At 43.2% G+C, this 27,583-nt stretch overlaps 1 protein-coding gene across 2 annotated transcripts; it reads left to right on the top strand.

The window, feature by feature from the left end:
* C1QTNF3 (C1q and TNF related 3) lies at window positions 1–27,583 on the top strand. 2 transcript variants are annotated; one of them, XM_072112365.1, is made up of 6 exons: window positions 1–138; window positions 4,392–4,500; window positions 7,685–7,839; window positions 14,148–14,277; window positions 19,603–19,702; window positions 26,177–27,583. In XM_072112365.1, exons 1-6 carry the CDS (start codon window positions 25–27, stop codon window positions 26,334–26,336), a joined length of 768 nt encoding a protein of 255 aa, XP_071968466.1. In that variant the 5' UTR covers window positions 1–24; the 3' UTR covers window positions 26,337–27,583. The 2 variants fall into 2 exon arrangements, with proteins under 2 accessions (XP_071968466.1, XP_071968382.1); XM_072112281.1 differs by having other exon boundaries at window positions 12–333.

Raw genomic sequence — 27,583 nt, 5'->3', positions numbered from 1 at the left:
AGTGATTTTTCGGGAACATTTTTGATGCCTCTGCCTGGATTGTGGACCTTGATGGCTCCGAGGCTCCATCTTGGCGTCCTGGGGCTTCTGGCTCTTTTTGCTTTGCCGTGTTGCCTTGGTCAAGATGAACACATGGAGGTGAGGAGAAGATCTAATAAACCATTGGCAAAAGTAGTTGGGAGTCACCATCAACGGACGGGCTTTATATCCAGCAGGGAAGTAGTGGGAGAGCGGAATCTCCACATTGAGACCTTTACCGTAAATACTGCTACCCAAAAAGAGTTGGGGGACCCCGAGGTAGATGAGCTAGACCAGACCTCACACAGAGTCCAGGTACTCTGCCTTCCTCTTCTATCTCTATCTGCTTCTATTAGAACAGTCGTCTATATTATCCCTGCTGTATAGATGTAGCAGAGCTGAACATGTTGGATCCTTTCCAGCCACATTAATGGCTCAGCTCTGCTACATCTCATCCATTTTACTGTATATATGTTGTTATATTGCATTTTTCTTAATGTATTTCATTATTATAACATAGCTTGGCAAGTTTAACTTTTTCTTAGACAGTTTTGAGTCCGAAAATGGAAATTTGTGGTGATGGTGGATTAACAAGTTCATTGAGAAAGCCGGCGCTTACAGGATTTAGTTGTATTTGGCAGCTTTTACTTTAGTAGCTGCTAGTTTTATATGATTTATATGACTTTTATGTTATTTCTTTATGAAAACTTTTACAATTAATTTTGTACAGTTCTGTATCTATCTCCTATCTATCTATCACATATCTATCTATCTATCTATCTATCTATCTATCTATCTATCTATCTATCTATCTATCTATCTCTATCTCCTATCTATCTATCTATCTATCACATATCTATCTATCTATCTATCTATCTCTATCTCCTATCTATCTATCTATCTATATATACAGCATATAATATTTGGATGTTGATTCATGTAAGATTTTCTCTTTATGATTTGTGCTGAAATGTTATAATTTAGAAGTTAGTGAGGTCTAAAGGGTTCTACCAAATCTCATAACTACCCAAAAGAAAGAACAGCATCCATCATGATAAACCAGGGACAGTTACTTATAGATCCAATCACTGTGACTGTGGTCATCTTCTTCGTAACTCAAGATCAGAACAGGATAAGTTATTGGGACACATTTACTAAGGGTCCGCATGGCGCATTTTCGTCAGGTTTCCCGACTATTTCCGATTTGCGCCGCATTTAAGTGGGGTTTTTGTCGCAGGCGATCGGATTTTGACTTGCATGCGATACAAATCGGGGCCCGTGGCCGACGGACAACCCGACTGATTCGGACAAACCGCGGGATTTACAGATGCAGGAAAATGGACGCACGATCTTGAAGAATCGCGCCGGACTTCATCCTCTTCAGAAAATGCACCTCGAGGATCACGACAGGACCGGGTAAGTAAATCTGCCCCATTGTCTTATATGTTCACAGTTACCTAACCAGCAGAATAGTGAGTGCATCTCTGGAGTATAATACAGGATGTAACTCAGGATCAGTACATGATAGGTAATGTCATGTATGTACACAGTGACTGCACCAGCAGAATAGTGAGTGCAGCTCTGGAGTATAATGCAGGATGTAACTCAGGATCAGTGCAGGATAAGTAATGTCATGTATGTACACAGTGACTGCACCAGCAGCAGAATAGTGAGTGCAGCTCTGGAGTCTAATACAGGATGTAACTCAGGATCAGTACAGGATAAGTAATGTCATGTATGTACACAGTGACTGCACCAGCAGCAGAATAGTGAGTGCAGCTCTGGGTATATAATGCAGGATGTAACTCAGGATCAGTACAGGATAAGTAATGTCATGTATGTACACAGTGACTGCACCAGCAGAATAGTGAGTGCAGCTCTAGGGTATAATACAGGATGTAACTCAGGATCAGTACAGGATAAGTAATGTCATGTATGTACACAGTGACTGCACCAGCAGCAGAATAGTGAGTTCAGCTCTGGTGTATAATACAGGATGTAACTCAGGATCAGTACAGGATAAGTAATGTCATGTATGTACACAGTGACTGCACCAGCAGCAGAATAGTGAGTGCAGCTCTGGAGTATAATACAGGATGTAACTCAGGATCAGTACATGATAAGTAATGTCATGTATGTACACAGTGACTGCACCACCAGCAGAATAGTGAGTGCAGCTCTGGAGTCTAATACAGGATGTAACTCAGGATCAGTACATGATAGGTAATGTCATGTATGTACACAGTGACTGCACCAGCAGCAGAATAGTGAGTGCAGCTCTGGAGTATAATGCAGGATGTAACTCAGGATCAGTGCAGGATAAGTAATGTCATGTATGTACACAGTGACTGCACCAGCAGCAGAATAGTGAGTGCAGCTCTGGAGTCTAATACAGGATGTAACTCAGGATCAGTACATGATAAGTAATGTCATGTATGTACACAGTGACTGCACCACCAGCAGAATAGTGAGTGCAGCTCTGGAGTCTAATACAGGATGTAACTCAGGATCAGTACATGATAGGTAATGTCATGTATGTACACAGTGACTGCACCAGCAGCAGAATAATGAGTACAGCTCTGGGTATATAATGCAGGATGTAACTCAGGATCAGTACAGGATAAGTAATGTCATGTATGTACACAGTGACTGCACCAGCAGAATAGTGAGTACAGCTCTGATGTATAATACAGGATGTAACTCAGGATCAGTACAGGATAAGTAATGTCATGTATGTACACAGTGACTGCACCAGCAGTAGAATAGTGAGTACAGCTCTGGGTATATAATGCAGGATGTAACTCAGGATCAGTACAGGATAAGTAATGTCATGTATGTACACAGTGACTCCATCAGCAGAATAGTGAGTGCAGCTGTGGATTATAATACAAGATGTAGCTCAGGATCAGTACATGATAAGTAATGTCATGTATGTACACAGTGACTGCACCATCAGCAGAATAGTGAGTGCAGCTCTGGAGTCTAATACAGGATGTAACTCAGGATCAGTACAGGATAAGTAATGTCATGTATGTACACAGTGACTGCACCAGCAGAATAGTGAGTAAAGCTCTGGTGTATAATGCAGGATGTAACTCAGGATCAGTACAGGATAAGTAATGTCATGTATGTACACAGTGACTGCACCAGCAGAATAGTGAGTACAGCTCTGGTGTATAATGCAGGATGTAACTCAGGATCAGTACAGGATAAGTAATGTCATGTATGTACACAGTGACTGCACCAGCAGCAGAATAGTGAGTGCAGCTCTGGGGTATAATCCAGGATGTAACTCAGGATCAGTACAGAATGAGTAATGTCATGTATGTACACAGTGACTGCACCAGCAGTAGAATAGTGAGTACAGCTCTGGGTATATAATGCAGGATGTAACTCAGGATCAGTACAGGATAAGTAATGTCATGTATGTACACACTGGGGCAGATTTACTTACCCGGTCCATTCGTGATCCAGCGGCGCGTTCTCTGCGGTGGATTCGGGTCCGGCTGGGATTCATTAAGGCAGTTCCTCCGACGTCCACCAGGTGGCGCTGCTGCGCTGAAGAGCATCGGAACGCACTCAAGTTCACCGGCCTATTCCTAGTGAAGGTAAGTGCAAGCTCCGCGACACTTTTCTTTTTTTAAATGCGGCGGTTTTTCCGAATCCGTCGGGTTTTCGTTCGGCCATGTACCCCGATTTCCGTCGCGTGCATGCCGGCGCCGATGCGCCACAATCCGATCGCATGCGCCAAAATCCCGGGGCAATTCAGGGGAAATCGTTGGAAATCGGAAATATTCGGGTAACACGTCGGGAAAACGCGAATCGGGCGCCCTTAGTAAATGACCCCCAGTGACTGCACCAGCAGAATAGTGAGTGAATAGTGAGTGGGATCTGATATTAGAGGTTGTGGGATGTGTTTTATGTTAATTTGTGCTTGTGGTTTATTTCTGGTTCATGAAGTTGATTGTTCTTTGGTTGTTTGGGGGGTTTTGGTTTATGCTCTGATCATTGGCAGGTGGGAGTGGTATAAGGTGTAGTTATTATTTATGTTTTGTGTTTGTAATGTTATTGCATGTTATTAATGTTATTGTGTTCTGTGTGAATTGGCCGGGCCAGCAGGTGAATTATTATATATATATATGTATATAGTGTATATATGTATATAATAGGGGAGTTAGTTATGTTTGGATTGATGATTATTGTTATGTTTTCTATTTTAATTTTTAATAAACGATCTACAGGATGTAACTCCGGAAAGTCAATGTAACTAAAGTTTTATGAACCGACCTGTCAATAATTTTGTGATATTTTTGTTACAATGTTGCATTTTTGGGTTACATATAATTATAGATATATTTTATCTTTTTTTTTAGCCCCCACAGCAACCAGATTGTAGTAACTGCTGTCGGGGAGACTTCGGATATAGATTTCAACAACCAATTGCAGGACCCCCAGGACTCCCGGGACCACCCGGCATCCCAGGTAATTGTGAAGGAATATCTCAGATAGGAGCACTACAAGTGATATAACATCAAAGAGACTGCTGGGAGAAGAGGGTATACGCTGTATACATGAAGCCTTGGAGGAAGAGTCTCTCCCAATCTGTGCAGATCATATCACATCTCCCTGATAGAAAATAACAGCTCTGGGTGCAGGCAAGATATTGCGCAGGAATTTAACCCTTTCATTGCAGGGACACTTTGTGGTCATCTCCTATCTCATGCCTATACATTTAGTCAAAAATGCCCAAAAAATTTCAACTTAGAGGCTTAAAGACTATAACAAACAACAATTTTTTTTCGGTCCATTTGGACATGAACGTCTCATTGCATATTCACCAGAGCTAAAAAGAACTAAGAATTTACAAAGTTGTCATAAAATCGAGCAAATGTTTGATTAGGGACAACATTGAGCTTCATTTACTTACCCGGCCCCTCGGAGTTGCCGAAAGTGCATTGTCCGACGATCATGCACTGTGCCGCTATTCACTAACATCGTGCGCCCGATGTCCTGCATGTGTCGCTTCCCCCGCTCTGGTCCCTGGAGTTCACCTTCTTCTTCCTGGTGCATGTAAGTGCATTGTCTTGTGACACAATTTGAATCTTAAATCCCGCGCTCAGTCTGAATCAGTCGGATCGTCCGACAGCCACGCCCCCCAATTTCTGTCGCATGGAAGTCGGCGCTGCTGCGCCAAAATCCGATTGCGTGCAACACAATTCCCTTCTAAATAGCTGTCACAGTGGCGTAAATTCCCGAAAATTTCTAAAATCCGACAAAAGTGCGATCTGCGGGACCCTTAGTAAATAAGCCCTATTATCTTTGCAATGGCTCATCCACCGACCCCTTCTATAGGAATCACACCTACCCTATAGGAAACAATCATAAACCATGACTCCTTGTTGATTTGTTTTAGGGGTAAAATTACAATGAAAAGTTCCTCATTTACCAGTTTGAGGTGACTGGAGATAAGAGAGGTCAAAACACGAGGAATAGTCACCATATTACATTCCCTAAGGTCAATGATGGTTGTAAAGGGGAGATAAAACTGTAACAGATTGTGAAATGTAAGGAGGATAATAACATAAAGAAAGGATCTTATATCACATCCCTTAAGGTCAATGAAGCTTGTACAGGGGAGAGGTAATAGTTATAGTCTGTATGTTATATATTATAACACAAAGTACCCGGAGTCTGTACAAGGAGAGGATAACAGTAATAATATGTGATGTGTAATAGAGGGAACATAACATAAGGAGGATGGACAGGTGGGATATAACAGTAATAATATGTGATGTGTAATAGAGGGAACATAACATAAGGAGGATGGACAGGTGGGATATAACAGTAACAGAGAGATAACATGAAGAAAAGTTCCTATATTACAGTGGTGGCGAACCTATGGCACGGGTGCCAGAGGTGGCACTCGGAGCCCTTTCTGTGGACACCCGGGCCATCGCCCCAGCACACCAGACAGGACTCAAAGAATCTTCCTGCAGTTCCAATCAACTTAAAAGATGCGGCTTTCAGTGATATTTTCATACTTACTTCACTACTTGGGACTGTAGGAAGAGGGAGAATGAATAGACAGGGCCGAATTATCTTTGAAGGACCTCCTGCTGGCCCCACGATTCTCTGTGCACAGAGGGACACTGGAAAGAAGCTAGAATGATGCATCTTTCTACTGTGTTGCTTTCCTCAGGAGGCCAATAAGATTGAAAGTTGTTAAAGAACAGGGAGCAATAAGTCACTGCTTTAATTCTTGGTTGGCACCTCACGATAAATAAGGGGGGTTTGGGTTGCTTTTTGGGCACTCGGCTGCTAAAAGGTTTGCCATCACTGCTATATTACATTCCCTAAGGACAATGGAGTCTGTACAGAGGGAGAGGGGGAATAATAATAACAGTGTATTATTAGGTTTCTATATTACATCCCCTAAAGAAAATGGAGGTTGTACATGTGGGATATAAGTAAAACGGGCTGTGATATGTGCGAGAGGTGATAACACGAAGAAGATCCAATATTACATTCCCTGAGGTCAATGATGGTTGTGGATGGAAGATATAACAGTAATAGATTGTGATACGTAAGATAATAACATGAAGAAAGGTTCCTGTATCACATGGCCTGAAGTCAGCGGAGGTCGTACAGGGGAGGGGTAACACTTATAGTCTGTTATCTGTAAGGGGGGGGGGGGATTTATCAAGCTGTCTAAGTTGAGAATGTGCTTAGTTGCCCATGGCAACCAAAGTGAAAGCTGAGCTGTTCTTAGTTGCGATGGGCAAGTAAGCACATACTTAGACAGCTTGATAAATCTCCCCCTGGAGTCTATACACAGAGGGAGAATGGCTTAGTAATAAGCGTTGCTATACACTAGCGGGAAGATTTACCAGAAGTGTCTGAGGTGGAAACCAATCAGAGCTCAGCTTTAATGTTATTAACGGCTGTGGGAAAATGAAAGCTGAGCTCTGATTGGTTGCCACTGCAACTAGAACAATTCTGCTCTCAGAGACTTCTGATAAATCTCCCCCTGTAGAGGGCTGTAATACACACACGTATTCCTGTACCGCTCTAATAAATGTAATTATCATATATTTAATATGGTAATAATATATACTTATTGGTCATGGATTAGAAAAACAAGGCTTTTTGCTTCTAATAACAGCACCACACATATACACCGGCGGATTGCAGAATTTGCAATACCACATACAGCCTCTGTACGGCTGTGGCACTATTTAGGAAGCAGCAAAGTTTTTCTAATATTGGACATTCCCTCAGACAAGCATTTTGGCTGCACTCTTCTAGTGTAGTGTGGTGCCCCTTTTAGGTTATTTTCTGTGCCTCGGGGTCCAAATAAAGGAGAAAACACTCAGGATTACCCAAATTACGTGAAAACAAGGGGAGGGCAGAACAGGAAGTCGGTGAGGTGCAATTTTAGCCAATAACCACAGAGCAGGAAGTGATGTCAGAGAAAAGGGTGTGGTTTTGTAAATCCTGCTGTACATCCCAGGATGCAGCGGTACTTGTTATTTCCATACTCCATGAATTCATAGAGTAGTGTAGAAACTAACTAAAAAGTTAGCGGCCCTGATTTTGTCACATGATTATAGTAGATAAAGTTTTCTTAGAAAAATCAATCACAACAATCTTTTTGTACTCCGTACAGGAAATCATGGAAATAATGGAAACAATGGAGCAGCCGGGCAAGAAGGGGCAAAGGGTGAGAAGGGCGACAAAGGAGATATGGGCCCAAGAGGAGAGCGGGGCAACCCTGGCCTGAGAGGGGAGAAGGGATATCCGGGAATTCCTCCGGAGCTTCAGGTAAGAGTAGGTCATGTGACCGGCAACACTGGGAAATATCCCTAGGAAAGCTGTGGGATATCTGTCCTCCAAGCCTGCCCAGCCTGATGACCACCTACATGTCCAGGTGAATAGACTTTATATGGGGGACAATTGTGATATGAGTCTGGCACCGGCAACACGATGTTCAATTAGCCCCATCCCAGTTGGTTTGGGGGTCCACTCAGATCTTTTGGCTCCTAGTTTGTTGAAGAATTGGGTGCGACTCTCTGTGTACCCATTGTATACTTTTTACAGAAGACCTAGTAGCTCTTAGTTTTATTTCTTCTACCAATACTAACCTAAAATATCAATTTTTTAGTCAGTAGGGGACCTGTATAGTGTTAGGGGTGATGCTACTCAAAATGTTCTCAGCCGAGGAAGGGTTTCATAGATTCATCCAGTTGTTTGGCATAGAACATGATAAATCCATTGGAGATCAGTGGACACGCCTATTCCATAGCCTCCCAACCCCTCCCTTTTGGAAAGTAGCAAGGGCTATGCTTTATACCTTTTATATTACTCCAAAAATAGTTTAGTAGATGTCCCCCAGTGACTATAAGAGAAGACAGGAGCAATCAGTGGTGTAGGGGGAAGCTGATTAGGGTGGGTCAAGGATCAAGGATTGTAAACCAAGCACACTTACATGCTGCTGCGTGCTCCCTCTGGCAGGATCCACTCTTCTGCTCTACAAAAAAAAAAGGTTTTAAAAATTATTCAAATGAGCCTGAGGGGCTCTAGACTCCATAGCTGCTAACTGAGTCTGGAGCCCCTGAGGCTCATTTCTAAAGTCTTTTCTGTAAAAAGAATGGTATAAAAAGCTAAAAGAAGAGCGGATCCTGCCAGAGGGGTCACTCACCTGCATGTAAGTGTGCTTGATTTACAATAATTGGTGGTACTTTTCCTTTAAGAGAAGTCAGAGTGAAGCACCAAGGGTAAGGCAAAGAGTAGTCAGGAGCAAGCCGAGGTCAGGGCAGAATAGTCCAGATAGAGACTGAGGGCAGCCTAAGGTTTGTAGTTGAAACTAAACTGGATACGTAAGCTCAGGTCAGGAACATGGAAAAAAAGTGGGAATACAGGATCACAGGATGGAGAATGCTAGGAACCTTATACCTAGACAATGGGGCACATTTACTTACCCGGTCCAGTCGCAATCCCGCGGCGCATTGTCCGACGCCATTTCGGGTCTGCCAGGATTCACTAAGGTCCGTGCACCCGATATCCAGCATGTGTCGCTTCTGCGCTGAGGTCCGCCGGAGTTCACCTTCTTCTTCCTGGTGCATGTAAGTGCTGATCTCGTGACACAAATTCTTTTTTAAATTCCGCGGTTTTTGCCGAATCCGTCAGGTTGTCCGATGGCCTCGCCCCCGATTTCTGTCACGTGAAAGCCGGTGCCGATGCGACAAAGTCTGATCTCGTGCGCCAAATCCGGCGGCAATTCGGTGCAAATCGGAAATATTCGGGACACCCGATGAAAGTGCGCGATTCGGACCCTTAGTAAATGAGCCCCAATGATGGTATCTGGGGACAGAATTAGAGAGGTTGCACCAACAACATCAAGTGCGACTAGGGCAGGAGGCAGCGCGGCAAGGGAAGAGTGTAACCTCATCCATGAATATGGGGTAAATCTCTATCCATGGGATGTTATCATTCCGTCATTGTTCCTGGACTACAATAACCTTCGATTGACCGTTGACTCTAGGATCTTACACAGCGTCTCATATCGAAGCAATTTTCTTAAGTAAATCAGACATCGGGAAGATTCAGCCCATTACCATATAAAACGCACATAACAGAAGAACTTCATTCCGAGAAGTGATACAAAGTTGCAGGAGGGTGTTTGTTTTAGGTAATTACTGAGAGGCTGATAGCGGAGATATCCACAAGACCTGACGCTGCGAGCAGATGGTCGCGACATCCTATCTGCGTGTGTGTCATGGCGAGGCGGATTTCGGGGGCAGGTGTCTGCAGATGATGAAAACACAAGATTGTCTCATCCTTACGATTTCTGGAGGAAGGAGAAGATGGCGACGTAATGTGACATTTGCGTCTTCCGTCCCGTGAAGGTTCTGACTTTTTACGTTATCTCGCTGCACGCAATTACTTTAATAACACGCGCAAGTTCCTTGTATATCTGAATGTTTTCCAGCCCCAATAATTGAGTCCGGGAGGGAACGGTGGGTTTCCATGGTGACATATCCGGTTTTTCTTTCTTCTTTTTCGCACGTTTAACTTTTCTGTACCCGCTCGCTGCGTGTTGTCAGGGAGATTTCTTTATTAATGTTTGGAAGAAGTTTGTGTCATTTGTCAAAGGAAATTAAGAACATTCAGTAAACTGGAAGATGAATGAATGTGTGAAAAATAGTGATGTCACAGTACAGAGATAATACACACAGTGATGTCACAGTACAGAGATAATACACACAGTGATGTCACAGTACAGAGATAATACACACAGCGATGTCACAGTGCAGGGATTATATATACAGTGATGTCACAGTACAGGGATAATACACACAGTGATGTCACAGTACATGGATAATATACACAGTGATGTCACAGTACAGAGATAACACACACAGTGATGTCACAGTACAGGGATAATACACACAGTGATGTCACAGTACAGGATAATACACACAGTGATGTCACAGTACAGGGATAATGCACACAGTGATGTCACAGTACAGAGATAATACACACAGTGATGTCACAGTACAGAGATAATACACACAGCGATGTCACAGTGCAGGGATTATATATACAGTGATGTCACAGTACAGGGATAATACACACAGTGATGTCACAGTACATGGATAATATACACAGTGATGTCACAGTACAGAGATAACACACACAGTGATGTCACAGTACAGGGATAATACACACAGTGATGTCACAGTACAGGATAATACATGCAGTGATGTCACAGTACAGGGTTAATACACACAGCGATGTCACAGTACAGAGATAATACACACAGCGATGTCACAGTGCAGGGATTATATATACAGTGATGTCACAGTGCAGGGATAATACACACAGTGATGTCACAGTACATGGATAATATACACAGTGATGTCACAGTACAGAGATAACACACACAGTGATGTCACAGTACAGGGATAATACACACAGTGATGTCACAGTACAGGATAATACACACAGTGATGTCACAGTACAGGGATAATGCACACAGTGATGTCACAGTACAGAGATAATACACACAGTGATGTCACAGTACAGAGATAATACACACAGTGATGTCACAGTACAGGAATAATACACACAGTGATGTCACAGTACAGGGTTAATACACACAGTGATGTCACAGTACAGAGATAACACACACAGTGATGTAACAGTACAGGGATAATACACACAGTGATGTCACAGTACAGGATAATAGACACAGTGATGTCACAGTACAGGGATAATGCACACAGTGATGTCACAGTACAGAGATAATACACACAGTGATGTCACAGTACAGAGATAATACACACAGTGATGTCACAGTACAGAGATAATACACACAGTGATGTCACAGTACAGGAATAATACACACAGTGATGTCACAGTACAGGGTTAATACACACAGTGATGTCACAGTACAGAGATAATACACACAGTGATGTCACAGTACAGGGTTAATACACGCAGTGATGTCACAGTACAGAGAAAACACACACAGTGATGTCACAGTACAGGGATAATACACACAGTGATGTCACAGTACAGGATAATACATGCAGTGATGTCACAGTACAGGGTTAATACACACAGTGATGTCACAGTACAGAGATAATACACACAGCGATGTCACAGTGCAGGGATTATATATACAGTGATGTCACAGTACAGGGATAATACACACAGTGATGTCACAGTACATGGATAATATACACAGTGATGTCACAGTACAGAGATAACACACACAGTGATGTCACAGTACAGGGATAATACACACAGTGATGTCACAGTACAGGATAATACATGCAGTGATGTCACAGTACAGGGTTAATACACACAGTGATGTCACAGTACAGGGATAATACACACAGTAATGTCACAGTACAGGGATAATACACACAGTGATGTCACAGTACAGGGATAATATACACAGTGATGTCACAGCACAAGGATAATATACACAGTGATGTCACAGTACAGGGATAATACACACAGTGATGTCACAGTACATGGATAATATACACAGTGATGTCACAGTACAGAGATAACACACACAGTGATGTCACAGTACAGGGATAATACACACAGTGATGTCACAGTACAGGGTTAATACACGCAGTGATGTCACAGTACAGGGTTAATACACACAGTGATGTCACAGTACAGAGATAATACACACAGCGATGTCACAGTGCAGGGATTATATATACAGTGATGTCACAGTACAGGGATAATACACACAGTGATGTCACAGTACATGGATAATATACACAGTGATGTCACAGTACAGAGATAACACACACAGTGATGTCACAGTACAGGGATAATACACACAGTGATGTCACAGTACAGGATAATACATGCAGTGATGTCACAGTACAGGGTTAATACACACAGTGATGTCACAGTACAGAGATAATACACACAGCGATGTCACAGTGCAGGGATTATATATACAGTGATGTCACAGTACAGGGATAATACACACAGTGATGTCACAGTACATGGATAATATACACAGTGATGTCACAGTACAGGGATAATACACACAGTGATGTCACAGTACAGGATAATACATGCAGTGATGTCACAGTACAGGGTTAATACACACAGTGATGTCACAGTACAGGGATAATACACACAGTAATGTCACAGTACAGGGATAATACACACAGTGATGTCACAGTACAGGGATAATATACACAGTGATGTCACAGCACAAGGATAATATACACAGTGATGTCACAGTACAGGGATAATACACACAGTGACATCACAGTACAGAGATAACACACATAGTGATGTCACAGTACAGGGATAATACACACAGTGATGTCACAGTACATGGATAATATACACAGTGATGTCACAGTACAGGGATAATACACCCAGGGATGTCACAGTACAGGGATAATACACACAGTGATGTCACAGTACAGGGATAATACACACAGTGATGTCACAGTACAGGGATAATACACACAGTGATGTCACAGTATAAGGATAATACATGCAGTGATGTCACAGTACAGTGTTAATACACACAGTGATGTCACAGTACAGGGATAATACACACAGAGATGTCACAGTACATGGATAATACACACAGTGATGTCACAGTATAAGGATAATACATGCAGTGATGTCACAGTACAGGGTTAATACACACAGTGATGTCACAGTATAAGGATAATACATGCAGTGATGTCACAGTACAGGGTTAATACACACAGTGATGTCACAGTACAGGTATAATACACACAGTGATGTCACAGTACAGGGATAATACACACAGTGATGTCACAGTACAAGATAATACACACAGTGATGTCACAGTAACAGGGATAATACACAGTGATGTCACAGTACAGAGATAATACACACAGTGATGTCACAGTACAGAGATAATACACACAGTGATGTCACAGTGCAGGGATAATACACACAGTGATGTCACAGTACAGGGATAATACACACAGTGATGTCACAGTACAGGGATAATACACACAGTGATGTCACAGTACAGGGATAATGCACACAGTGATGTCACAGTACAGAGATAATACACACAGTGATGTCACAGTACAGGGATAATACACACAGTGATGTCACAGTACAGGATAATACACACGGTGATGTCACAGTACAGGGATATTACACACAGTGATGTCACAGTACAGAGATAATACACACAGTGATGTCACAGTACAGGGATAATACACACAGTGATGTCACAGTACAGGGATAATACACACAGTGATGTCACAGTACAGGGATAATACACACAGTGATGTCACAGTACAGGGATAATACACACAGTGATGTCACATAGCATTTATGGCCCTTTTACAGACTTTATATTGGGGTCCAGCATGTAAGTACGTTTATACAGTACCTGATATATATATATGTATATATATATAGTATAGGGGGCATCAATATGCTCGTAGATCATAGTAAAGGACCGGGCAGTGCTTGTTATGCACCAGCCCAAAGTAGCAGGTTCAGGTCATAGCTTTTTTTATTATTGAAATTATGATACTTTCTACCAGTTGTATTACATGTAACTCCGGCCGTGTCCTCCTCCTTGTTTGCAGGTGGCCTTCATGGCCTCTATGGCCACCCACTTCAGCAACATTAATAGCGGCATCATCTTCAGCAGCGTGGAAACAAACGTGGGGAACTTCTTCGACGTCATGACCGGAAGATTTTCTGCCCCGGTGACAGGTGAGTAATCAGGGAATGAGATATCATATGAATTACTCTCTATTAAGACCAAATGATGGTAATTAAGCGAGTGCCGGCCTTTGACCTGTGTAAATACGACAGAGGAGCTAATCCGTCTTCTAAAATTAGCCGAGAAAAATGGGCAACGATTTGCTGCTTCCGGATGGTTTGTGGGATTTGAGAAGGCGGCTGTAACAACAAAAGATAATGGGTAATTGTTCTCAAAGCTCAACTAATACAAGACACTGAATTAAAGGGGTTTTCTCACCAAGCAAGTGAGGCCCTATCTGCATCATAGGGTCTAATTTGGTGATCGGTGGAGGTCTCAGTGATGAGACCCCCACAGATCACGAGAACGGGGGGTCCGATGGGGCCCCAGGTATCTCTGTCGGACTATTTGTCGCTCCCCAAGATGAATAAGGCAGAACGTTCCATTCATCATACCTCCCAACCGTCCCGTTTTAGGCGGGACAGTCCCGTTCTTTTTACCCGTCCCGCCCCCATGGGCCGTTAAGAAATTGTCTCGGTTATGATTCATCTTGCAGAGTCACGAGGTACCTGGGACCCTGTAGGACCCTCTGTTCTTGTGATCTGTGGGGGTCTCACCCACAGATCAGCAATTTGCTTGGTGGGAAAAACAACTTTAAGGACCTTTATTCCTTATCAACTAAATAGGAAAACAATGTCTGCTCATAGGTGTCTGACTCCTTGGACCCCCAGCAACTGGGGAATGGAGCACTGATCCCCCTTGGCCATGTATTGCTGTCTTCTGGCAATACACGTTCCCCGATTGCAGGGGTCCTGCTGGTCTGAGCCACCGGGATCAGACATTTAGCTCTTATCTTGTGTATAAGAGATAAGTGTACTTAATGGGAACACCCTTAAGTTTGGACAAAGTGAAATTTGGTTTTCACCCAAAATGTCTAATGTATTTTCATATTGTCTGAGGACCTAGTATGTTGACCAAAGGTCCTGGCATGTTTCCCAGACTTGGGCCCTCCAGCATTGTATCACCATTTTAGTCATCATCAGCTTCCTGTCTTAACGTGACAGCCCAAATAAAGTTAAGCCCAAACCACCGGGAGCACAGGCCCCTTTAACCCTGAACCAATATTCGCCGCTAATAAACACACAGAGACTTGTACTCAAGTTGAACTTGTGGGTTGACATGAGGGTCGGCCACAGCTTTATATAAATTAACCATCATATAAACATTTCTTACTTTTTTATATTTTTTGTATTATTTCCAAAATATAAATTGAACAAATAAACAAATTTAAATAACAGCATACATAAAGTGCAAACCCCTCCCACCTGTATGCCGGCCAGCCAATGGGCATGTAGGCCAAATAACCCAACTAACCGCCAGCTGTGACAAAAGCAAAGCCAAAAACACCTCAAACAATGGGAGGGCGGGTGGGAAATGCGATCCAGAAAGAGGGTGAGTGACGTCTGCAGCTCCTATTTAAGCTATGCTCACTTCCTGTACCACCCACGACACAAGCCCCGCCCCTAGTCACGTAGCCCCCACCACCCTGTCATATGCAGGATATCAAAAAGGAAAGGAAAAACCACCTCAGTCAAACAGGGCCTATTCCTGTACTTAAAACCCCGCTAACTAAGACCCCCTTTGTGCAGTCATTAGCCCAACGGCTATACGCCTCCAGGCCTGCAATGACAGCTGGGCATTACCACTTCTTTCATCACAGTTCTGCATCCAATCATCGCCTCAGGCTCATTCGCATACAGTCCTTCAATCTGGTGGTAGACGTCATTTAATAAATAGACAGACCCATCTTAACATGCAAAGACTCTAAAACAAATCCCTAACTAGACCCATTCGATTCCTCGATAAATGCAGTCCTCAGACCAGACTATGCAATGGCGGTTGTGGAGTGCCGGCGCTCGCCTACTCACTGCTCCAACTCTAGATCTTGTGTTTAGACGGGCGCTGCAGGGTGCACGGAGAAGGCTCACGGGCTGAGCCCTCTCTATAACCGGTAAGTCTTTGCTGCATATTGCAGCAATGACTTACTGGTAACACCTGTGATCGGTGCTGGCAGCGATCACGGGTGTTTTCCTGGCGATCGGCGCCGGCGGCTTCAAAAAGAGGCTTCTTGCCAAGGATCGTGGCTCCCCGCGGTGACCATGACAGCCTCGGGTCTTCCGAAGGCTGCTTCGTTTTAACCAATTCATTACAATGTGCTATCAGACAACCTAGAGTCTAAAAAAAATAGTAAAAATTTTTCAAAAAGTTATAATAAAAAAACATAAAAATTCTAATCACCCCCCTTTCCCTCAAACTGATATAAATATAAATAAACAGTAAAAATCATAAACACATTAGATATTGACGTGTCCGAAAAGGCCCGATCTATCAAAATATAATAATTTTTTTACTCCGTAACGGAAATGGAAAATAGCGCCCAAAAACAAAAATTGCACTTTTTTGGTCATTTTAAAAAAATATAAAAAAATCTATAAAAAGTGATCAAAAGGTTGTAGAGTCCATGATAACATTGACAACGTCATCAAAAGTTGCAAAAAATGACACCACCCACAGCTCTGTACACCAAAGTATAAAAAAGTTATTAGCGCCAGAAGATGGCAAAATCCCCCCAAAATTTTTGTACAGGAGGTTTTAATTTTTGTAAATGTATGAAAACATTATAAAACCTATACAAATTTGGTATCCTCGTAATCGTACCGACCCAAAGAATAAAGTCATTTGGGGCGTACAGTGAAATCCATAAAATCCAAGCCCACAAGAATCCGGCGCAAATGCGTTTTTTCACCTATTTCAATGCATTTGGAATTTTTTTCCCGCTTCCCAGTACACGGCATGGAATATTCAATACCACCATTTTGAAGTCTAATTTGTTCCGCAGAAAATAAGCCGTCACACAAAATGTAAATTTGATAAGTACAAACTTGGGATATTGGAAACTTGTTCCTGCTGGTCCTTAATGGAAAATCTGCAGAGATTTGCATTTTTAACTATGGCCTCCCAAAATGCACCAGAGGCTGGGAGGGCTACCACTACCTCTGCGCTCCCTACCATCACATTGCTCCTTACATCCAGGTGTAGAACTAGAAAATCAACCACGATCAGGCAGATCAGATGCCAAATTCTGTTTTCCTGAATAAATATTTTAGTATTGAAGCTTTATAATTGGGGTTATTCTGTATAATATATGCGGATATGAGTGTAATTATTAGCTTTAGTTTACTTTTGGAGCATTATTTAGGCATTCACATCTTGTGTCTCCTAATGCTATTTGGCTGACCCGGCACTGCACTCGCAGCAGGGGGAGCACTTGGGGCGGCCACCTCCTCGTCCCTCTCATATGTCTCACAGCCAACAATTTGCAAAATCCATTTCTAATGTAAAACAAGACACCGCTAAAAAGCTCCAATTCATTAATACCCGTTGGCATAGGTCATGCATTATAATAATATTGGGTTGTCTAAATTGGGGAATCTGTGTAACTTTGCAGCCCCGCATATAATAGAGGCGGATGGCTGAGTTTAAAGGGTTAAACTCTACTAAATTAATACAGGTCACAGAGCTGACCTCCCTTATAAATACAGGTCCCGAAATAAATACAGACCCCAAAATAAGACCTCACACTAGAGTAGATACTCAACCCCCAAAAAGAACAGACCCTAAACCACACACCCAGAATGAGAATGTATTTGAACCCAAAATTTAGTCCACTAAAATACAAACCCCAGACCAGACAGGGACCCAGATCTCTAATCAAATATAGGTTGCAGATTTTCTACACCCAAGACACAGGGCCGGTTTTAGACAAAGAAGATCCCTCGACATAACTAAAAGTGGGGCCCCAAAGTAAAACTATTCTATGATCAGTCACAGTCAGTAAGAGGCTCGGTAGTAGGTAAGTATCTGCATTATGGGACTGTAGGAGGGATATAGGAGATGGACAGATAATAGGGAGATGGATGATAGAAGGTAAATATGAAAGATGATGGAGATTTATAGATGCAGAAATATAAAGTAGATTATATCTAGATAGCGAGAGATAGTAGATGGGAGAGATAGATACAGGAGAAGAGAAGAAAGTGTAGGCAGCACTCATGATGAAGGTGGTTCACACCGAAATGTCGCCACTGTTTCAATAAACCTCACCCTTTGGAATTTTGCATTTTTGGAGTGCTGCCTACACTTTTTTAACTTTATTACTGAAGGATTTTGCCAGGATCTAGGAAGGCTCTGCACCCCCTCTATTGAGGTTTTTCTCCACTGTGCGGACTTGGTTTTCATTTTTGTACAGGAGAAGAGAGATAGAGGATTGAGTGATAGATAATAGATAGGAGATAGATAGGCAGTTATATAGATGGGAAAATAATAGGAGATAGATAACTAGACGGATAGATGATAGATATATAGACAGGAGACAGATGAGAAGCATCTGCACCCGGGGATTCGACCAAGGGGTAATAAAGGAGCGATACATCCTCTGTCCACAAAAGTCCACATGCAGGGGGCCCCTTTAGGATAGGGAGCCCTAGGTAAATGCCCAGTTTGCCGCCCCTTATCACCGCTACTGCCCAGACCAAATAGAAAAAAAGAGAAAAAAGAACAGAACCTCTAAATCAATATTATCCCCAGACCAGACTTTTAAATAAATGTAAACCCAGTCTGACCTAAACCTAAGACTTAACTCCCTAAACAAATTCAGATCCCAGACTAGACCCCTAAATAAATACAGTCCCCACACCTGACTCCTAAATAAATACAGTCCCCACACCTGACTCCTAAATAAATACAGTCCCCACACCAGACCCCTAAATAAATACAGTCCCCACACCTGACTCCTAAATAAATACAGTCCCCACACCTGACTCCTAAATAAATACAGTCCCCACACCTGACTCCTAAATAAATACAGTCCCCACACCAGACCCCTAAATAAATACAGTCCCCACATCATTCAGCACAGTATAATACAATAGGTTGGATGTGATGGACTGAGGTCTCTTTCTAACCCTATTTATCATGATACCAGAGCCATACATGAATACAGACCCCAGAGCAGACCCCTAAATATATATATATATATATATATATATATATATATATATATATATTCAAACTATTGCGCACTTCTAGCAATATACCAAACCACGATGTTCCCTTATGTCGTGGTTATATCTCATGTTTAGAAATTGTGATGTTACATATGTAACATGGAGACGCAGATCCCCCCCCCCATATTCAAAACTATTTGTAAAACACTTTGAGGAGATTTGCTCTGCTATTCCTCAGGTATTAATCCTAATCCTGGTCTTTTTTTCCAGGTGTCTACTTTTTTACTTTTAGTATGCTGAAGCACGAAGAAGTGGAGGATGTGTACGTCTACCTGATGCATAATGGTAATACCATAGTCAGCATGTACAGGTAAGTGACCCAGATGATAGGCAAAGGTAAAGGATAGAAATGTGGCTCGGCTTGTTAATGTGACTTCTCTGACCCATCACCTGTATACAACATTGTATGATCACCGCCCGTCCTGACCTCACATTGTCCACTGACCTCGTCTCATCCTTTTGGCACTGACCTTTGCTTTCTCTCGATCCGCTTGGGTCAGCTGTCACTGAACAAGACATCTCCAAGAGGTAGCGACCTTGTGATTACTCTACTGCAAGGTCAAGATTCTTGAATGGGGGTTAAAGGGTGAATACTATTGTCAGTGATCTAGGGTCACCACATTAGTGGATCACACACTGACATTACATTATAATGGCATTACAATACAAATACATCTCATGCTAGTGGGAAGCAATGGGCTCTCCAGTGCATCCATTAAAGGGGTGAGCCACTCTTCTACATAAGCTGCCTATATGCCTTTACTGCCTTGATAATAATCCCTGAATGCTCATCAAGGGATTCAGCAGTCTTGTTACACACTATAGTGCTGTCTGCAGACTCTCCATGATTCTTTGTTTACATGTCTGAGCTCTGATAAATAGGAGGAGCTGCAGCAGAAGATTAAGACTCTCTTATCCTGCTCTCCCCTTCCTCTTTTCCTGTATCTGTCACTCAGAAGAACTGTGTGAGAAAGATACAGTGGGAGACACCATAAGGATGGGCTGGAGCAGTGTATATATACAGAGAACAGGAAAAGGCTGTAGCTATGAAAGGAGGCTAAAACACAGGTACATATACATGCAGAGACATGTCTAATGGAAGACATTTAGCAGAGTGGCCAACCCCTTTAAGTGGAAGGTCCCAGTATAACATCATAACTGATCCCTTGGGTGACAAAAGTTCACAACTAGAATAATCCTATAAGTTTCTGACATATTATTCTTGTTCTTCAAAGCTGGAGAGAGAAGGATTTAGCCCCCCCCCCCCCATGTGTATGTTCTGTAAGGCTCCCATAGTATTTGCTGCTATTTGTTCCTATAGAGATAGCGCCGGACGTCTCTATAGACGCTTATCTCCGGCGCGCAGAGGAGAGCGCTGCCTCTTATCTTAATGCCACAAATATAGTTATGGACAGATGTCAATTACAAACACTCACAGCCGGCAATCAATTTGTCTCAAGGAACCCGGCGTCTGTCTAATCCCGCACACAGCCGGCCGCCCCCACCACCAATCCATCTCCTCTGGGCTCCCGGAGGGTTTAGGCCGGAGCAGCAAATTGTATGGCAGACGCCATAGAGAGAATGGAATCTGTAGGTAAATGATTGTCAGCTCACGGGCCGACGTGTTATTCACCTGCATCAATGTGTGTGTAGATGGTACAGCGGGTGATAGACCAGGGGGCGACCAAAACACAGCGTGACCCGTTGACAGCAGGAGGAGACCCACAAGTCCTAGACATGGTCATAGATCAATTTTTTTGTACATCTAGTGAAATGAATGGGTTAAATATTGGAGATATTGCTTGACATCTATCGCTCTAGGTTCAGTCTGAAATTACTCAATTATATTCCTTTCCTTTAATTACTTAGTACTTAAAGGGAAGCTGTCAGGGCGATTTGGTACACAAACCACCCACTCACTATGTACAGGGTCCCTGCCTCTGCATGGAGACAATTGTATCCAGTCTAGACAATGCTCTGTGAGCTAAACTGCTTGGATTCCAGACTGATACATTGTAACAAACCAACAGAGAGAACTTTGCAGCAGCCGCTGATGTGTTTGGCTCACAGAGCACTGTCTAGACTGGGTACAATTGTCTCCACTTCTCAGCTGAGAGCAGGACTCGCTATGTACAGGGTCACTTCCTCTGAATGGAGACAATTATTGTATCCAGTGTAGACAATGCTCTGTGAGCTAAACACATCAGCAGCAGCTGCACCGATCTTTCTGCTGGTTTGACACAATGGGACACATTTATTTACCCGTCTGGAAGAGTTCATGAAAGTGCATTGTCAGACAATTATGCACTGTGCACTAAGATCATGCGCTCGATATCCTGCATGTGTCGCTTCCCCGCTCAGGTCCGACGAATTTCACCTTCTTCTTCCCGGTGTATGTGAGTACATGTCTTGTGACACAATTTGAATGTTAAATCCCGCGCTCAGTCCGAATCAGTCTGATCATCCGATGCCCCCCCCCCCCCCCCCCGATTTCTGTCGCATGAAAGCAGCGCAGCTGCGCCAAAATCCGATCGTGTGCAACACAATCCCCAGTTAAATACCTGTCCCAGCAGCCCAAATTCCGAAAACCCATCAAAAGTGCGTCCGCTGACCCTTGGTAAATAACCTCCAATGTATCAGACGAGTCCAGGCAGTTTAGTTTGCAGAGAGCTGTTGAGAAAAACACAGTAGCGGCTGCACAGATCTATCTGCAGTTTTTTTACAATGTATCAGTCTGGGGTCCAGGCTGTTTAGCTCACAGAGCATTGTCTAGACTGGATACAATTGTCTCCACTTCTCAGCTGAGAGCAGGACTAGCTATGTACAGGGTCACTGCCTCTGAATGGAGACAATTGTATCCAGTCTTGACAATGCTCTGTGAGCTAAACACATCAGTAGCTACTACATAGAGCTCTCTGCTAGATTAATACAATGTATCAGACGAGTCCAGGGAGTTTAGTTTACAGAGTATTGCATGTTGAGAAAAACACAGCAGCAGCTGCACAGATCTATCTGCTGGTTTGTAACAATGGGGGTCATTTACTAAGGGCCCGATTCGCGTTTTCCCGACGTATTACCTGAATATTTCCGATTTGCGGCAATTTTCCTTGTATTGCCCCGAGATTTTGGCGCACGCGATCGGATTGTGGTGCATCGGCGCTGGCATGCACGCGACAGAAATCGGGGGGCGTGGCCGAACGAAAACCCGACGGATTCGGAAAAACCGCTGCATTTAAAAAAAAAAAAGTGTTGCGAGACTCACGCTTACCTTCACCAGGAATAGGCCGATGAACTTGAGTGCATTTTGGCGGGCCACCTGGTGGACGTCGGAGGAACTGCCTTAGTGAATCACGGCCGGACCCGAATCCACTGCAGAGAACGCGCCGCTGGATCGCGAATGGACCGGGTAAGTAAATCTGCCCCATTGTATCAGTCTGGAGTCCAGGCTGTTTAGCTCACAGAGCATTGTCTAGACTGGATACAGGTGTCTCAGCTGAGAGCAGGACTAGCTATGTACAGGGTCACTGCCTCTGTATAGGGACAGCAGCAGATTTACAGTCCATTAGAAGTTTTAGAACATGTTGGTTGCACTTTGTTTCTTCTCTAGAAGCAGTTGATTTGCTGTGGTCTCAGGATTCAGCAGGTAGTGGGTTAAATTATCACTCTCATTGATCAATCAATAACCCATAACTCTCCGGAGGAGTCTCCTGCTGTCATTATATTAAGGCAGGTAAGTCTCCCGCTGTGTGACACCGGTGGGGTGACTTGTTACAGCCGACAATAAACGCTGCCCGGCCACATCTACCGGGGGGATTAACAGCGGCAGGAAACGCCGGGAAATTACGGAAAAGCTGATTAAGTATCCGGAGTATTAACCCCCTGCTGGAAAGTATATGAGATATAGATATAGTGATATAAGCCGTCCAGTCCCCACAATGACGGGCGTCATACATGTCATGGTAACCTGACGCTGCTCGTCAGGAGGTGGTGAGTAATAGCCAAGACACTGAGGCCCAAGAAGCTTCCACTGAAAATAAGGAATGTTTTCCAAAATATTTCCCTCTTCCTCATTAATTAAAAGGGAAACTGTCAGCAAATCTGACCACAAAGACTGCAGTCACCATTATGTATTGGAGAGATGTGCAATCAGACCTTTGTGTATTTTGTTAGTAGCAGCAGGACTGTGATATATGGATTTATATTCCAGGATTGTAGCTTCTGTGCTCTGTGCAGGTAATGTTAGGTATTGTCCCTGGAAAGATGTGTAATCAGACATTTGTATATGTTGTTATTAGCAGCAGGACTGTGATATATGGGTTTAAACTGCAAGATTTTATCTTCTCGAAGTGCATTGGGCGCATGTCCTCACACTGCTGTGCTCTCCGCAGACAACGTTTGGTATTGTCCCTGGAGGGGTGTGTAATCAGACCTTTGTCAATATTGTTAGTAGCAGCAGGACTGTGAAATATGGATTTGTATTGCAAGATTGTAGCTTCTCAAAGTGCAATGGGAGCATATCCTCACACTTTCAGACAGTGTTTGGCCTTGGTCTGGGAATATAAATCCATATTTCATAGTCCTGCTGAAAACAACATACACAAAAATATGATTATCCTTCCCTCCAGGGACAATACCTAACGCTGCCCGCAGAGCACTAACAGCACAGCAGTGTAAAAATACATCTCAAGTTAGAGAATAAACAATCCATATTTAAATCCATATTTCACAGTCCTGCTGCTACTAACAACATACATAAAGGTATGATTACACTTAATACAAATACTAACACTGGCTGCAGTGAGTACAGAGCACAACAGTAAGAGGACACATTCCTAGTGCACTTGGAGAAACTACAACGCTGGATATAAATCCATATATCACAGTCCTATACATACAGGTATAATTGAAGGAGCAATGATGCTTACCCTAATGATTGAGGGGGGGGGGGGTTTACAAACAATTAGACACTGTTTAATTTGTGGGAACACACCTATAAGAAGCCCCACAGGCTGCAGAGAACATTGCATCCTCTTCTTTGTTGACTAGCTACAGCGCCGCACATGTTGTAGTGGCCATTCCTGGTACTACAGTTTAGTCCAATATTTCCTGGAATAATCTGCAGTATTAGGTACTGACCCTACCATATGTAATTGTGTCATTCCAGCTAAACTGCGACCAGGACAATTGCCACGCTGTCACCCCCCACCAATCTCACGTTAATAGGAAGCCACTTCATATCCTCAGCCTCAATTTCCCTCTCTGCAGTCATGAATAATTTTTTTGATGTATTATTTCCAAGTCATTGTTATGGATTCGGTATATACGGTATAATTCATCCCGCTGGATTCCCCTATAAAGAATCCTCTCATACCTGACCTTTTAAAGATGCCGCCGCGCCATTTATATGTAGATTCCTCTTATTTCATGTGTTTGGAGAGATGGGACGACGGCTGCCATTTACTAAATCTATGCAGGGGGAGATATTTTCAAAGAGCATCAAGTGAAGACTTGACAAGCAGGAAACGGTTAACTCATTCGATAGTGGTGAGGGGGAGGGGCCTGAATAAAAGAAACAATGTAACAACCAACAGAGTTTGGAAGGAGGAGACAAATAACGGGTTGGCCAGGAATTACTTTTGGAGGACATCAATAGGTGGTCAGGATAACAGAAGCCCCTCCCCCAGCGATCAGATGTTCTATGCTAAACAATGAGACATCTAAGGGTGATGCCACACATGGCGTTTTGAACCCGTTTTTGGTCCATTTTTAAGCAGTCCGTCCAAAAACGCATCCGTTTTTGACCAGTTTTATTTGAGATAATTGGTAAAACCTGTCAAAAACACAACGGACTGCTTAAAAACGGAGCAAAAACAGGTTCAAAACTCCACGTGTGCCATCACCCTCAGGGGTGACATTTTTGATCCGTTTTTAAGCGTGCGTTTTAAGTCCGTTTTAAAAACGCATCCGTTTTTGACAGTTTTTGGCTGTTTACCATGCGTTTGGCTGCTTACAACCAGTTTATCTATTAAGATAATTGGGAAAAATGGACAAAAACGGTCAAAAACGCCATGTGTGGCATCACCCTTAGGGTGTGTCCACACTTTCGGGTTTTCAGATGCAGTTTTTGATGCAGGAGTGGAGTGAAAATGGAAGCGTGGCGCTTCTTAATGATAATCCTCACCCATTATCATCTGCATCTGATAAACTGAATGTGTGGCTGCATCCTAAATCTGGGATGCCCTAAATCACCCTAAAACCTTTTAATAAAAGAAAAAAACAAGGTCCACATCTTTTCCCTGTGACTGTGGGCATCTTCTTATATCTGGTATCCATGTCCTCCTTCCTTCTAAAATCAACTTTTATAATTATGCTAAAGAGCCAAAAGGTCTGTGGGGGCGTTACCAGAGCACCTATGTGTTGTAGCTTCATAGGCTGTTACACTAAGCAGGAGCGCTGACCCCACCCACTGTGTGAGGTTACAGCAGGCAAAGAGAGGGGGGAGTCAGTGTAACAGATCTGGTAACATCCACCAGAGCCCTTCAGACTAATTAGCATAATTCTAAAAGTTGATTTTAGAAGGAAGGAGGGCATGGGTAACAAATATAAGAAGATACCACAGTCCCGGTGCCTGGATCTATGAGTGATGTCCCTGGTTTATCTGGATGGATTGTGATGGTAAGAGACTGTATGATTGTGTGAGCAGTAGCAGAACATCGCTAATAACCCTTTAACCATCCTAAACCACTGCTAGAAAATTTAAGCATTATTAAAAATGTAATTTCAGTTATGAATCCAAAGGAAAACAGGACACGTCGGGGAACAGCGCTGTGCTGAAGCTGGCCAAGGAAGACGAGGTGTGGCTCAGGATGGGCACCGGCGCCCTCCACGGGGATCATCAGCGTTACTGCACCTTCTGCGGATTCCTGCTCTTTGAGACTAAATGAGGACATTGGATTATGGCGGATCTTCACTTCCCTCGGTCTGCAGATTATTCAAGGATGAATTAGAATAAGAAATTTAAGGATCTCCTACCCTGAAAGAGTGAAAAAGAATAAGGCATTGGGGGGCTAAGAGCGTCACGTAACCCAACTGTATCCAGCACAGAAGGGCTTGATGGTTGTTTACCCCACATTCCCCATTCCCCACCTAAAGGTGATCATTACCAGTGAAGGTGCTGCCAATCACTTCTAGGCTCCTAAAGTCTAAGGACCCCAATAGATGGCCCAATATTATACTACACCCTAAAAAGCCCTTACCATGCATGAGGTGCTGCCAATCTGTACCACGCCCATAAGTCTAGGGACCCCAATAGACACACCCAATATTATACTACACCCTAAAAAAGCCCTTACCATCCATGAGGTGCTGCCAATCTGTTCTAGGCTCCTAAAGTCTGGTCCTGTCGCAACCCCCGAATCGGACGGTCCGATGAGGATGAAGGACGGCGCTATTCACCTAGCCTGTGCGCCCGTGTTCCTGCAACCGTCGCTTCCCCGCCGAGGTCCACCGGAGTTCACCTTCTTCTACCCGGTGCTTGTAAGTGTGTGTCTTGCGACACAATTTGAAGTGTTAAATCTTGCGCGAATCTGTCGGTTGTCCAACGACCCGTCCCCCCATTTCAGCCACACACAAGCCGGCAAAAAGCCAGGGCAATTCAGGGCAAATCGGAAAAATTCTGAAAACCCGACGGAAATGCGTCCGATAGACCCTTAGTAAATGACCCCCATAGGCTTCTTCTATTTCACCTTTTTGACACCCATTTCCTTGTTTGGGAGTGCTGCCCTTTTCATGGATAAACATCCTCTATACTATATATGTTCTAATTTTGGGTTTTGTTCATTTTTGATCACATGTACATGAAATCTCTTGTAATTATAAAATGTAACATCTCGCCTTTAAAATCCAGTTTATACCTAAAGGAATGGGATAAAACTCAAGGGTTGTGACAGCCCCCATACCCAACAGTATGAAGTGGAATCGCTCCTAAACATTAAATAAGAAAGCCGTATCTTGTGTTTTTATAATGTATACATAGTTTTTTTTACATTGTAGCAGAATCGTCACATCCCTCCTCTCTGATTGGACAAGGAGGCGGAGACAATTATTGCGGATTTCTCCAAAATCGGACAATAAACTTATTTACTGTTTGTATATGTTGTGTAAGATGTGTTTATTTTAATAAACTACGAAT

Source organism: Engystomops pustulosus, chromosome 1, assembly GCF_040894005.1.
Source record: "Engystomops pustulosus chromosome 1, aEngPut4.maternal, whole genome shotgun sequence".
NCBI classification, from domain to species: Eukaryota; Metazoa; Chordata; class Amphibia; order Anura; family Leptodactylidae; genus Engystomops; species Engystomops pustulosus.
This window is presented reverse-complemented; position numbering and strand designations above follow the sequence as displayed.